Source organism: Phaethon lepturus, unplaced genomic scaffold, assembly GCF_000687285.1.
Source record: "Phaethon lepturus isolate BGI_N335 unplaced genomic scaffold, ASM68728v1 scaffold2380, whole genome shotgun sequence".
In the NCBI taxonomy this organism is placed as follows: Eukaryota; Metazoa; Chordata; class Aves; order Phaethontiformes; family Phaethontidae; genus Phaethon; species Phaethon lepturus.
This window is the reverse complement of record NW_010512419.1, coordinates 1-15,231: the sequence shown is the minus strand read 5'-3', so window position 1 is coordinate 15,231 and position 15,231 is coordinate 1. Positions and strand designations below refer to the sequence as shown.

The window sequence follows — 15,231 nt, the reverse complement described above, 5'->3', positions numbered from 1 at the left end:
GCAGGAATTTTATGAATATTTCATGAGTAGCTTAAGTTAGAATTTGCAGGATTAAAAAGAGGAAAGTGGGTCAAATGTACATGGTGTAAGCATCTCACTTCTTTAATGTTGAATTCATCTAAGTTGTATTTTGAAAGCTGAAGAAACAGGTTTTCGGGGTGGGGTTTTTTGGTGTTTTTTTTTAATTTGACCATCATATGGAAAAACTACTTTTCCCTGTGGAATTTTATGGGCCAAATCCCAGGATTCTTGTGGGGCTTTGCAGCCACTTCAGGAGATGCTTTTCAAGCAAGCCTAGCAATTTCCTGCATAAAGACTATCCTGCTGCTTTTCTGGGTGTATCACTGAGTTTGAAGAATCGGGGAGCAAGAACAGTAAGTACTGTGTCCTCTAGAGCTGAAGTCGAGGCCAGGTCGCAATGGATGCAGCTCTTGCAGTAGAGTTTCTGAGGGCCTGCTGGAAGCCAGCAGGTACAAAAATGATGAGCCCTGGAGGGGGCTATGTACCTTCGGAAGGGTCGAGGGAGCCACTGCTTCTTGCAGCACCGCCGACCCCATCCCCACGTGCCCCTTCCCAGGGACCCCGTGCTCGTGGCTGCAGTGCGCTCCATAGCTGCGCCTTTGGGCTGCCAGGGGCCCGTGCGCGATTCGTGCTCCCCCGTGGCGTGAGAGCTGTTTGGAGAGCAGAGGCGATGCCCACGCAGTGGTGCTCGCTGGTGGTGGCGGGTGTAAGGGTAAGGTGCACACAGGTGTTTTCCGTGGAGCGTCGCAGCCCATCTCCCACAAGGTGTCCTGAAGATAAACGTATCAGGTTGAGCGTACATGTCAGGTTGAGCGTACGTACTTGCCCGCTATTGCGGTGTGCAGCTGAGGGACCTACAGAGCGCTGCTGTTTGAGTTAGGCGGTGTTTTCAAATGTTATTAGCTGTAATTGCCAAAGCCGCTGCCAGTGCTCAGATAAACGAAGTAATAATCTGAAGTTCAGACTAAAGGAAAGGAAGGCTTCTTACTCCACCATTCCTCTCTAAAGATCAGTTGCACAGAGGACATGGAGAATGTAGTGACAATGTCATGCTGGTATTGCAGCGGTCTTACAAACTAATTAAATGCAAGAGGAAAGATCCTAATGACCATGTTTTTTCAAATCTCTCTTATACCTGTAGGTATGTTAGTGGGTCCCTTGCCTAACCTAAGTTGTGTTTTAATTGTTCTACCTCTCTCCTTGGCACTGTGTGCAGTGATACGAGGCTTCATTTTCATGCACGAGATGATTATACAGAAGATGTAAAAAACCCCAATGTATTATAAGCCTCTTTGGAGCTGTATATGGTCAATATGACTGTTCCCAGTGTTTTCACCCACACGTTTTTACTCTCATGTCACTGTTGTCCTTAATGGTTAATATCTTTTGTCTTTGTAGTTTCAACCACGTAGACATTTTTAGACTTGGTGTATAAAACACGTAAGTCACTAAGCTGTAACAAGGCTCTTAATGGTCTTTGAGGCTTTTTAAAATATGCGTGGAAATAAAAAGTATGTAAATGTAATTGCTTGCTTAGCGTTATTGTGGTACAAGGCATTTCTAAGTTTAATGTTGGGGTGGGGGTTTTTGCTGTACAAATAAACACCACTGCTAGATGTACTGCCTGGTATGTTTGCCAGTGCAAGTGCTGAGCACTCAATGTGACAGGAGCTCAGGGAGGGTAGCCCACCTAAAGGACTCCCACCAGTCCTGGGTGGTGCCACCTCTGTGCCAGCCTAGTCCTTCTCTCTGCAGCTGCCCTTGGAAGACGTCATCTGTCCTGTAGTTTTGTCCCATAATGGCTTTTAGGTATTTTAAGGAAAGTGAGAAATACAATGGCTGGAACTACATGGTTGTTACCCTCCCTTTGTGCTGGCTCAAACTAAAAGCTGGCATTGCGTTGTGTTAAAGGGGCCTGAACTGACCGTTAGGGTTTGTCTTCCTCCCCTTATTTCTCCTCCTCCCTCCGAAATACCTCTAGTGAGTAATAACATGCAACTACAAAACATACAGCCAAAGGCATTTGGTTTTGGTTCATTCAGGCTTTTGTCCTATTAATTCCATGCCAGATGTTTTCTTTTTAAGGCTGTACTCACATAGCATGTTTTATCTGGAGTGAACGCTGACGTCTACATTGGATGCTAAAGCATCACTTTTAAAAAAGGCAATAATGTTAATGACAAAAAGCAAAGTCCCAAGGACAAGTAGACCTTGTTTCTGGGGTTCTTTAACTAGAATTGGATTGCTTTAGCTACAGCTTTCGTGGCTGCCTGGCTTCCCTGTCTGCTTTTTATCATAACTTTGTGGGTTTTTACAGCAATTAAATCACTAGTCATTCACTTCTCATAAAGTTATTTCAAACAGGGTTTTGCTCAATAAAGATCAAGTTTGGTTTCTGTTATTAAAATGTTGAATATTGCCTCTTCACTAGGAATTATCATGGAAATTATTTCTGGTTTTATTTGGAATTAAATTAATGTGGTTTTATTTGTCTTTTTTCTTCTTCTTCTTTTCTGACTGTTCAGCTGTGAGGTCTGGCTGGCTGCCCCCACCACCGCCTGCACTACCCCCTCGACCTTCTGTACCTCAGGTATGGACAAAGGTTTAGCACTTTGCTGAGTACTATTCGCTTACTTATGTTAGTATTGCAGTGGTTAGCAAAAGTTGGCTTGGACGTGGTAGTTGTTCCTGCCTCCAAGTTAATTCAAATCTGCAGTTTGCTCTGCAGTTCCCTACATGTCTGTCTTCATTGGTCTGTCTAGCTGGTGTGTTGCAATGTCAAATTACAGACTAATTAAATCTCTTTGTAGCGGAGCTGACATGCATCCACTAGAAAAAACTGTAAATTAAAGGCTAGTAAGTCTAGTCTACTAATAATAAGAGTTTCATGCCTGAAAGGCATGGGCTTGATACCTGTTATTTGCTTCTCAAGCTCCAGATGCTCAGAGGGCATCTGCTAAGGGAGCCACGGCATGTAAGAGTGTATTTCACCCGTGGGTTTAAAAAATAATGCTGAAAGGAAGCGAATGCCATGTCAGTTATGTTGTTAAGTTTCAAACCATTAGTGGTGCGTTTTTGTTTTGCTTTTTGGATGGATTTTTGTTTGTTTGTTTTTAGAGCATCACACAACCACAGCACAATGCAAACGGACTGAATCATGCGTATCTGCATCCAGATGCTTCTTCATGTTTTAGGAAAAGATGGACGGTCAGCGTCTTGTTCTTTTTATGTTGTTGGCTTTGTTAAGTCTTAGGCAGCAGCATGCTTTGTATGTTACTCCTTTAGGTGAAGTGTATCATAGAAAACAAGTCCATAGGGGAGCTAACAGCCCATTACTTGTAAGAACTTCATGAGACACCTTCCTTGGGCCAGAAAGAGTCCTCACTTGGGTTTTGGATCTACTCTTAAGAGTGTGCTGTTGAACACCTCCTGCTGCACAGTGCTTATGATAGAAGCGACAAAAGGCTTGTTGCCACCCCCAGCTCCACCAGCAGCTCATTGCTCTCTTCTTCTCCCCAGCCTTTTTTGGCAGCTGAGTGCAGCTAGTTTCTACCTTGAGGACTGTAAGCACGTTCTGGTTTGAGCTTGCGTGTTTCCCCCGAGCCACTGTGGCATTAGCCGTACTGCCAACACCACGCGCTCCTTAGCGCACACATCACGTTCCTGCTTTGCCTAACGCTCCCCAGAGAGCAGTGTTTCCCTGCGGCTTCCCTCGGTCCTGCGGCACGGCTCCCTGCCTTGTGCCTGCAGCGGCTGCTGCTGCAGCCCGCGCCACCCCCCCTGCCACTGCTCGGATGTGCCACAGCGCGCCAGCTCCGTGCACCGCAAGGCCTCTCGCTGCCATCGGGAGAAGCAGTAAATAGAACAAATCCTGTTCTTAGGGGAAAAAGCCCATTGTTTTCATGCAAGGCTCAGCTAATTGTTCATTTTCTTGTCCTGTGATAGGTGTGCCTTTCCTTAGCCTTTCCTCCTTAGGTAGGGAGGAGAGATGTTTATTCATTTATGCACATCCAGTAGCTTCCTTACCGCATCGCAAATAGTGAACCAACTGCTCATCCTACACTGAGCTGTGCAGAATACAGCACCTTTCTGATATAAACCAAGAAGATTCTCATGTGAAATTCTTGATCCAATCCTCTGCAATACAAAACCCTATTTTCTGGGGCGGGGACGAGTGGCTTCTGTGTCTATCAATAATGCATGTATAGCTAACGCTTTGCTTACATGCATCACTTACATTTACTTATTTCTGATGATTATTTAAGTTATTTAATCAAATACCTCATCAAAATATTCTTGTTCCGATGTACAAAAAAACAGTTCTTGAAAACATAATAAACTTCACGCTTGTCACATTCTGTTTCTTTTATCTCCAAGCTTGCCTTTCTGTGATAAAGGTAACACACAGTAGGGAAATATGTGTGATGGGGTCATAATTCAGCCGAGCTGACCCCTACAAATAGCATGTAAGCAATAGTAAGCATATGGATTACATTAGTCCAGTGGGGCCCTTGATTTAAAGAGCATGAAGAAGTTGGAGGGAGGGATCTGCTTTCAAAACTGAGGCAGAATCAAGAACTGAAGAAAATACATGATGCTGAAATGACACATTCAGTTTTTCCTGTTTCAGGATTTACCAAACTCTTCTTAAATTTCTATTTTATCTTATTTTTCAACAACATTACTGAAAATCCTTTTTTATTGCCATAACATTCTGCTGTATGCCTGCAGTTAAGCAGCGTGAATGACAAGTGTAGCTTGGAAACGTAGCGAACCCCACATATTTCAGGTGGCTGTGCACCCTATAAGTATGCTTGTAGTGTGATTATTTTGGCTCAGCTTTGGAAATCAGTTGATGGAGGAGGAGAGGGAAATCATTTCTTCTGAGGACTACAGTTTTCTATGGATGGCTGAGAAGCAGCCTGGACCAGTGGGCTCTTTAGAGTGAGATTAAAGGGCTCATGGGATGTAAAGGCCAAAGTGCATGAGAGAGAGGTACCAAGGGGTAGGTATTACATTTCAGTGGAGCAGAAGTCCTTCTGTGAGCTTAATCAATAGCAATATAGAAACGGCATCTTGACTTTAGTCCTGGGTTGCTGTTGTTTTTAGTAGAATTTGTTTCAACCTTTAGGAAAACATTATTTTTCCTGTCAGAACCTCCAAGGTAATCAAGCTCAGTAAGTTACTGAAACACGGGTTATTCAGAGTGTGCCAAACGTCTCTAGTCATACCACAAACTTATTTAATTATGTCCACGTCCAACTCTGCCTCCATAGCGCAGTCAGCTGAATAAAGAGAGAGAAGGACTGTATCCCCGGGTGAGTGTAGCACAAGGTAGAACTTACAGCTAATACTGCTCTGGCCTTGTCTCCAGAGCTCAGTGGATGCACAGGCTTACTGTGAGAGGCTCAAGTCTTGGGATCCGGCGAGGACTTGGCTGGTTTAGGAGAAGTAGCAGTGGGGCTGGCTTCTCTGCTCTGGGTTGCTGCTGCCAGCCCATGCTGTTTCACACCTCGGATGGGTAGACACCTTTAAAGGTGTGGCTGCATCTCTTCTTACTTCTACAACAGGCTTTAGGGTTGGTGGATTAACTCTGCATTTCTTTCTTATTAATGGCCTCTGAAAGGCTATGGTAGCTCCATCTCCTCGAGATTTTTCTCCCATTGCCAAAGTCAGCATTGTACCAACTTCGTATAGAGTCCACAAGCTGTAGCTGAGTTTTCCTCAGAGCTTTCACCAGACATTTCTCCAATGCAGTGGTGCTTTCACCTCAGGTTCCTATGGTAATGGTAAATAAATTTAATAGAGATGGATAAAAGGCAAGTTTTACACGATGTGGATACAACATTATCTCCAATTTATGATCTTTTAAACCCAAATTCCAACCCGTGTCTCTCTCTGCTGCAAGCCATTTTGAATTGATGTTTCCAGTAAGATGTGAAATGCAGTATGAAATGCTTTATTAGGATCCTCAGTACGTGTTGCTTTCCAATTAAAAAAACCTAGAAAGTAATTCAAGTTTTGCCTAAATTCTATAAAGGGCACTTAGAAAGATTACGTATGGAAACAGGCTTATACAAAGATTAGAGTTTTGTTTTGGATTATATGTTATTTTGAAGTGTTTTACTGCTGTGCATATGTACAGTGTGTAACTTCACTGACACCTTCTGTAATGCCTAGTAGGACATCTCACATTTAGCAAGTCTGCAGTAGCTGCTTGGATTTAAGGATAATATTATCTATATCAGTATCCCTAATTCTTTGGACCATAAATATTTAATATGCTGCAAGCTATTGTACAGACTTAGGACACCGGCAATGCCTTACCTCTTTTGCTCACTTCCCATTACATGCTAATGGCTTTTACACTTCTTTTTTTTTTTTTTTTTAATTTTTGGAGTGGTTTTATTTTTTTTTTTTTTTTAAGTTTTTAGGGTTTTTCAGTCATCCCCATCATTGTCCCCCCACCCTGAGCGACGGTATACAGGGTGAACAGATAACCTGTAGCATGTTGAAATACCATGTTTTTTTCTGGGCTTGTAGAGGACTGGATTCAGTGACTTGGGTAATTTTTCCCGATCCTAACTTAAGTTCCTAACTTAACGGTTAACTTAAGTCATCAAGGAGAAATGGCATAAAGGTGGGCCCAGAACTTTTGTGCAGACCCAGGGCTGTACATAGAAAATTTGTGTAACTTGGAGGCGGTAAGAATCACGATAGGAAGGCAATAGCTATGTAACTGATTTACAGTGACACAGATTTCAGGTAGGAAATAGCTTTGGGCGCTCATGAATAACACTCCGCTGGAACCAAACGTGTGTATGCACATCACATATAAGCCTCTGTTGTTATTTTTTTTTAATGGAAAACCAAATAATACTTTATTACTGTTGGCTTTTAAGCCTACAGAAGTCACTTACCCTAGCTGCTTACTGTGGGAGATTTAGTAGCATATTTATGCTAATAGGAATTACGGATGAACACTGAAGAGCAGGTGTAACTTCAGGATTTTAACCAATATCAGCTCACTGTCTGCAACCTTGCCCAATTAGGTCAATGTTCCTTTATTTAAATTACTCTATTTTGGTTCCTTCCTGTCCAGTAATGAAGGCATATCTTCAGTCCTGCCTGTGTTATATAAGAGGATTTGAAAACAGTGGGACTGGAAGAAAACCCTGTATATCTTGGCTGAAAAAAATGATGTTCCTTGTCTCTTTTCCCAGAGTCTAAATTTTAAGCCTGTTGTTTTTGTAAATTCACACTGGTTTGTGCTGGACTTTATTCCTGGAGATCTTAGGACCTGTTTTTCCCACTGGTTCCATGCTGGCAGTTTTGACAGGCACTGAAAAAATTATGGATGAAGGCAAAGTGTTCAAGTGAAATGGAGTAGGTAGGCAGCTGTTAACATTATCAAACTGAAGCATCCTGAGTACAGTGCAGCTCTGAAGATTAAAATCTCACTGTGTTATATGAGCTCAGAATTAGGCTGTCGGTTTAGTTGCTATCATTACCATTAGATTTTATTGATTTGGTGAAATCATGGAAACAAAGTGCTGTGAGGGATGATAGGTGGGTCACCCTACCCAGTCACAGGCACCTGGTGGTGTTGGAAAGCGAAGATATTATTCTTTCTAACATATTGAGTGTTCTGCTCTCCAAATGTTACTTGATACTCCATAATTTCTTGAAGCTTTTTGGCCATTCATCATCCCGAATTGCAAGTGAAAACTGGGACCCAGTTCAAGAACTTGACACTGCTAACATGCCTCCATGTTCTGCTGAGTCCACGGAGAGCCATGAGCATGGGGGTGCACACAGGCTGGATCTGTAACCATTGATTAGACGTGCCCATGCTCATCTGCAGTGCCGAAGCCGAGAGGTGGGGAAGGGCTCCCGTCCATCCTGCTGAGACCTCTCAGCCTTCCGAGTGGGATGGCCATGTGCAGGCTCTACGCTGGGAGCCGCTCCGGGGGTCCCACTGCGGCCAACGTCTTCCATCTTCAGGTACAGCTGAGATACCTGGAGGATGAGGTAGGGTTTGCTTTTCTCTGTTATGAGGTTGTTTGGAGAATATATTCAGCCAGCTGGGGCGTTGCCTTACTCTGTAAAATTATGTGAGGAATTTCAAGTGCTGGCAGGACACCTGGAGTTTTGCAGGAAGGAACTTTTTTCTTATAGAAATAAAAATTACAACAAAAAACCACTGAGGATTTTGCTTTTGGCAGCATGCTATTTGTATACATGATGGTATTCTCCCAGGCAACCATTTTATATTAAACTACAGGAATACTTTTTTAGCTTGCATTTACAACCACTGTGCAAGAAGGGGGTGGGTTTTTTGATCACCTCCATGGTTTTGGCTGCAGAATACCATATATTGTATAATCGGTGCAATAGGTACTGAAGAAGTCTGTAACTGTAATAAAACTGGAAGTCTTCTATAATGTGAAAGATTTTGCCATCTGCCACTTTAATATAATACAAATGGATTATCTTCCTCTTATGAAAATTATTTATTGAATTTAAAACAGCCAGACAAAATAAATTACGGTTTAAGAAGTGGTGGAAAGTAGTGCAGTTAAAATTGAATTTGGGGAGTAGTTGATGGATACCATAAAATCCTTTCTAAAGAGGTTTCTGTGAGAGTGGAAGAAGGGCGAGTATCTTAATTAAAATGTGTTGTAATAATTTTTGAATTTGGCTTCATGTTTATCATAAAAACAACAACAACAAAAGCTGAGAATCCAGTGCCTATATCTCTAGTGGAATGCACATACCTCTTTCTAGCTTATGTTAATCTGGTTTTGTGGAAGTGGAGTATTAAAACAGATTGCTAATGCTTCCATCTGGGTCCTATTCTTTCCTTGCGAATGGGCTGAACGTTGCAGCAATTTGTTTGTATTTACTGCATTTTTCCTCAACCTTATCACCATCCCTCAGATAGCTCAGAGAAAGAAAAAGCTTACCAAAACTTCCAGGGCTGCACAGTGCTGAGAAAGCAGGCAGCACACTGAGACCCCCGCAGCTTGTTGCATTTGCATCCCTATGGGTTTTCTTTCTCTCTTACTATTTTCAGTTTCTGTACCATGCAATAAAAAGAATTGATGGTTCAGTGTGGGATGCACAGGACTCACAGAAGCTGGAATTGGGTCATCTTGACTTCTTAGAAATTGGCATTAAGTGCGAAAATATGGGTGCTTAAAAAGGAGCAAAACACCACTGAAATGAACTTACGTAGAGATCACAGAAGATTGCAGTGGGCACATACTGAGCATTAAGCATTTTAGTATCCTACTTTTTCTTACAGATAAGCAGTTCTCAATACTTTTTTGCAAAGCTAAGCAGTGGTACTGTTATAGGTAATGATTATGGCCTATTCCAATGAATGCACAGCGATAATTTCATTTCTGTGAGTAGTACCATTGACTACGATGAGACTATTTCCATGTGTAAAGTTAGCTTGGAGCGTAAGTGTGGGTGAGATTGAATTGTAGGAGAGATTGAAAATATACTTCCCCTCTTGCAAAAAGGCTCTCAGTAACAGAAATATGAAAGCTCTGCATAGGTCTTCTGTTCTGGAAGATCAGTTATGGATTGTCTTGAAAAGTGGGTGTGAAATCTACATATAATCTAGCATTGCAAAGCAAAAGAAATGGAAATGTAAGTGAAGAACCAGTTGTAAGGTAATGCGTTCTCTTACAGTTATGAAAATCTTTCATGTGAGGCTTTGAAAGTACTTAGTGCTTAAGTGAGTGTTATATATTCGTTTAGAAAGGTACTGTTAAGTTTTGTCACGTGGAGCAGTGAGGAGATAATGAATCGCTGGTCAAGGATCATGCAATGAAATAATGAGCATTTGCGATTCCTAATGCTCCCCTTAACGATGAGGAATTATCTGTCCTAATGCTCAGTATTGGCTGTAGGCCACAGGTTGGTCTCTGGCTGTGGCTGTTGTACAGAAACTTTGTTGGCCAATTTTATCTTCTGCCTGGAAGAATGAGGAGGGCATGGCTATTCCTAGAAAATACAAGACTGCACTGGGGAAAAAGGAGGAACCACCTATTAATAACTGGACTTCGGTCTTTGCAAAGAGCAGCTCTTTGGGAGATTTGGAGTAGGATGCTGTCTTGCTCCGTTCTGTGGTCGCTTACTGTTCTTCCCAAACTCCAGATACTCTTAGACCTGGTCTACAAACTCTCTTTTGCGCTGCCGGTAGCACACACAAGCAGGATTTTCTTTCCCCATCTGCTATAACCCTGGCTGTAGACCCAGCCATACCAGCACAGCAGCACTTCCGATGTCGGTAGCTTCCTCCGTTCTGTGGACACGAATGGAGTGCACTTTTAAGCACTTTTACACTACTGTAACTGAATTTTCCTTTGGAAGACCATACTGCATAATGTATAATCTGTCAGTGTTATAAACCAGTGGTGCAGAATTTTAAACCCTAATATAATAGTGAGAAGTTTCCAAGATGCGGGAAAACTTCAAGACATTTATTGCTGTGATGGAGGGAGGCAGTTTATTGCTGTGTTTCTGAATGAGAAGTGAGTTGCCCAAAGACTATACTAGTCATGGTATAAAACCGGTGGAGAACTAAAGGGAACCCACCTCGGCTGCTCCTGATGGATCACCTTTTCCTTACACTCCGCTACAGGAGCTTGGACTGGAGAATCCTGGAGCCAGTCTCACTCTGCCCATGACCAGAAGGCTACAGGGACTGGCTTTTACCCCACGTCCAAATCAGTGAAGGAAATCTGTAAAGAATCCCTCTGTCTAAAGAAAAAGCAGGAGTTATTTTTCCTTTAAAATCCATGTGGAGCTGGTGTGGGGAGACATCAGCTTGCAAACTTATTTGTCAAGCCTCTCAGGCCTTGCCTAGAGGACTTTGCCGGGTTAGCTGAATCAGCAAACCTCCTTTGCACTGATGCACGTTGCAGTTCAACAAAAGGTTTTTGCCTGGGTTAAATGCCGTCAGTCCCTGAACAAAATGCCCTGCAACAGCATACCGATTTTTATACGCTTGGGCAATTGTGTCGGAGGCACATCGCTCGGAGGAATGGAGATCTCTCGTAGAGGAAAACTTGTAGCTCTGCCGGCAGATCATTAATGTGTAGACCCAGATTCTGCATGAGGGGGGAAGGAGATACTCCGAAGAGCCGAGCCTTGCCGTGCCCAGCGCCGGCTGCCTGCCCACCCTCTGGGGCAGGCTCAGTCTGCAGGCTCTGAATAATGCAGACAACTATTATTTGATACTTTCCTCTAAGCAAAACACTCAGAAGTGTCCTATCCCACATGCCACTAGGTGGCACTTTAGGGACATGGCAGTCGCTTGGTTTTATTCATTATGCATGAACTGCATCACCAGAACTACTCCTTTTTTTTTTTTACTTTTTTTTTTCTATTTTTGGTCAACCATAACTATTTATTTTTACCACCTGCCTGCTCCAGCCAACCCCACTGCTGCTGAGCTTTGCCATCCTCACGTCCTGGCAGGCCAGTGGCCCAGCCTCAGCCAGTGGGTACCAGAGCCCTGCAGCACAGCGGTTGCCACAGCTGTTAGGCTGACAGCCACATCATGGCACTCGGCTAGTAAAAAATGTATCTTGCGTCAGTAGGAACTGTGATATCAAACTGTTGGAAATTTTGAAATCTTACCCTTTTTGGCATCAGCACACTTATATTTGCTTCCTCCAGAACACAAAGTTTACCCTTTTTTTTCCTTTTCAGTTCCCTTCAGTTTAAAATAACATTCTCTTGCAATGAGGCCATTAAAAAAAAAGGAAAAAAAAATATTTTCTGCAAAAGTTTGGGCTTTTATTTTTGTGTGTCCCCCTCCGTGCCCTTTATTTGATTCTGATTTTAATTTTCTTGCTTATTTGCAATTGACATTGTAAAGTATCAGTCTATTTAGGTACTTCTACACTGTTTGAACACATCGGTTCTTGAAAAGCTGCATTTTATCTATACGTAAATAACACAGAGTTGGTCTCTTTTTCATTCCGTGGGATAAGTTGCTGTAGTCTTGCTTTTGATGCTGTCCCTAATTGAGTGATTTGTCAAAGAAGTGATGTGGTTTGGGCCCAGATTTATTGAATGCTTCTGTTGGGTACTTGAGCTTCACTATCCCCAAATCATTCTTGAAAGCCTCATGGACTTTGCCAGACTACTGTTACCAGTGCATAGAACCTTCACTTCTTTCAAATATATAAAAAATGGTTGTAGAAATCAGGGAGGATAGGGGCTATTCAGGTTGCTGATAACAAAATGCCCTGTTGCATTAAATGGACTTTTAAAGGTCTTTGGTTTTTGTAGACGGAAAGAAAGATTGCTTTTTCCATTTCCATCTCCTATTTGTACCAGAAATCTACAATTACAGAAGCAGCACTTCAATCCATGAAAAGCTTTCCAGAATTCAAATGTTAGTAACCAATCGTTACTAACATCCAAATATTTAAGATACTAATATTTAAATACTGGAAAATTACAGGGTGAGTTGTTGGGGTCTTTTTTAACCATCAGGTAACACTACAGGTGTAGCACATTTAGAAGAGGCGGGGGGAGAGAAATCTTGTTGGCCAAAACACCTTTGCCTCCTCTCCTGAGGAATTTCACAGGCGTTTTAAAAAAAAGATCCCAAATCCCTGTGTTTGACACCGTACTGTTGGAGAACAGCAGTAACCTGACAGAACCGCGTCTCACCTGCAGCTTTCTGTAGAGCTCGTACTCTGTGTTATGAAAGAAATGGAAATAGTATGAAAAAGTCCCTACTTTTTAAATAATGCCAAGTTCTGTGCATTCTCTCATTTTTGTTTAACTCTACGGTTAAGCACTGGGAAACTTGTGACTGCTACAGCACTTGATGGGCCTACGCAGAAACCTCTTGGCAACAGCAAATCAGGTTCTTCAGTGTGCGACAAGTTATTATTATGGCTAAAATCCTGGCCCCTTTAAAGTTTGAGGTTTGTCTTGAACTTGGTTTTGAACCGAAGCTTTTACCTGCCTAGAAACGAGCCTTTTTTGAGGAGAGAGCAGGATGGCAGGTTGCCTCTCCTGCCTGGGGACTGTTGTCAAGCCTGGCTCTGACTTGGCAGAAGTTGGGAAAGAGGAGAAGCAACCTTCTGTCAGTGCCAAGTGCCCTCAGCCTCCCGCTCCTGCCTACCTTGCCCGTCTTGGAAAGCCAGCATATACCTCCTGGACAGAAAACAGCCGCACCGTGTTTATACTCTGTTTGCCGCCACGCGCCCGGGGACAGGCAGCTCCAAATCCCACCGCCCTCCCTTAGGTGGTGTGCTGTGCCCTGTCCTGGGGAAGTAACTCGAAAGACTCTGGGAGATTCCAGGAGAGGCGAAGCAAGGGATTAACCCTCTGTTTTAATTTGCTGCTGGGTCAGATATGCTGGGGGGAGGGTGTTTTGTTTTGCCGAAGTGTAGACCTGTGTGGTGAGCGTTCATTTCTGGTTATGTTTGAAACGTGAGAAGGGAGGAGGAAAGATTCATTTGGCTTCTTTTATGACTTGTGTTTTCAGTAACTTTACTGAAATTTTTGGTATAATTCAGACATTCTTACTCCAGCCTTGCAAACTTCAAAGACGGAGGCTTATTCCAATGAATTTTCATCGGTTTCAGGAGATGATAAGGTGACAAGGCGCAGCCAAGATGTTCCTGGCTTTTATCATTTCTCTCCCCCCAGTCTTTCTCTGAGTATTTAGGCTGTAAGCGTAAATCCAAAAGAAACTGTGGGTACTAGGTCATTTATACTCAGAGACATGGTTCCTAAACCTTCACAGAAAAACTTTTCTCTTGTTTTCTCAGCACAATAAAATGCAAGAAAACTGTTTCGTTAAAAATCTGCAAAAGACACGTCATCCATTCAGCTGTCACCCTAGATCTCCATTTCCCCTACTGTTGAATTGTAAAAGTAACTTTTCTTTTGCGTATAACGTTTCCTTTCATTGGCTTTATTGTATGTGACTGCTAGTCATTTTCTGGGTGTAGCAATGACTGATTTGTTGTTGCAGATGGAGCAAGCATCTGAGGTTGAATTACATCCGCAGATGAATAGACCCCCGTCGCAGGCAGAAGAAAACAGTTCAGCAAAAAAGGTGAGACCTGCAGACGTTGTACCATTCTGGAAGGATTTGCCTTCATCAACAAATGTGGTTGTTTTAAGTTTTAAAGCAATTAAACAGAGAGTTAGGGTTACGTTTTTACATGTTTACCTTCTCTGGAGGTCAAGACGCTAGAGAGAACTGGGATCGCATGTGAGATCAGCCCAGATAAATCATTAAGAAAGCTCTTAGTACATACACGTCGATGCACATGCTTTAAGAGAGGCAGCTTGGCATTTGTTTCAAATAAACAGGGGCTTGTGGAGCCTTAGGGGAGACAAAACGGGTTTGATTGTACTTGACCCCTGTCTCTCTGTAATTCTTCCAAATTGTGACACACTTCTTGCTTCCAGTTATTGAGGGTTCAGTTTTGATGCAAGTGATAATAAAACTTGGTCTCTGGTCTTGACTGTGACACTAAATGCGTAACCTTTGCCAAGTCACTTCATCTTTTTGAGTCTTAGCTTTCTCATTCGTGAAATGGGGCAGTAATAGTTATATCCCTTATAAAAGAGATCTAATCATAGAATCACAGAATCATTAAGGTTGGAAAAGACCTTCAAGATCATCAAGTCCAACCGTCAACCCAGCACCACCATGCCCACTAAACCGTGTCCTGAAGTGCTACGTCTACACATTTTTTGTAACACTTCCAGTGATGGTGACTCCACCACCTCCCTGGGCAGCCTGTTCCAATGCTTGACCACTCTCTCAGTAAAGAAATTTTTCCTAATATCCAGCCTAAACCTCCCCTGGCACAACTTGAGGCCATTTCCTCTCGTTCTGTCGCTAGTTACTTGGGAGAAGAGACCAATACCCTCCTCACCACAACCCTCTTTCAGGTAATTGTAGAGAGCATGAGGTCTCCCTTCAGCCTCCTCTTCTCCATACTTAAACAGCTGCAGTTCCCTCAGCTGCTTCTCAGAAGACTTGTTCTCCAGACCCCTCACCAGATTCATTGCCCTTCTCTGGACATGCTCCAGCAATTCAATGTCCTTTTTGTAATGAGGGGCCTAAATAATAAAAATTAAATAAATACTTTATAAATAATAAATATTATAAATATTATAATTAAATTTATACATAAATGTATTACAAAT

The 15,231-nt window shown here is 42.6% G+C and overlaps 1 protein-coding gene across 1 annotated transcript in view; it reads left to right on the top strand.

Moving 5' to 3' along the window:
- Window positions 1-14,125, top strand: part of REPS2 (RALBP1 associated Eps domain containing 2) — a gene marked incomplete at both ends in the record, with an annotated part of 51,689 nt that extends 37,564 nt beyond the window's left edge. Inside the window, 2 exons of the mRNA XM_010286755.1 lie at window positions 2,547-2,611; window positions 14,042-14,125. Coding sequence (XP_010285057.1) covers window positions 2,547-2,611; window positions 14,042-14,125 — 149 coding nt within the window. The remainder of the gene's footprint in view (window positions 1-2,546; window positions 2,612-14,041) is intronic.
- Window positions 14,126-15,231: the final 1,106 nt, after the last annotated feature.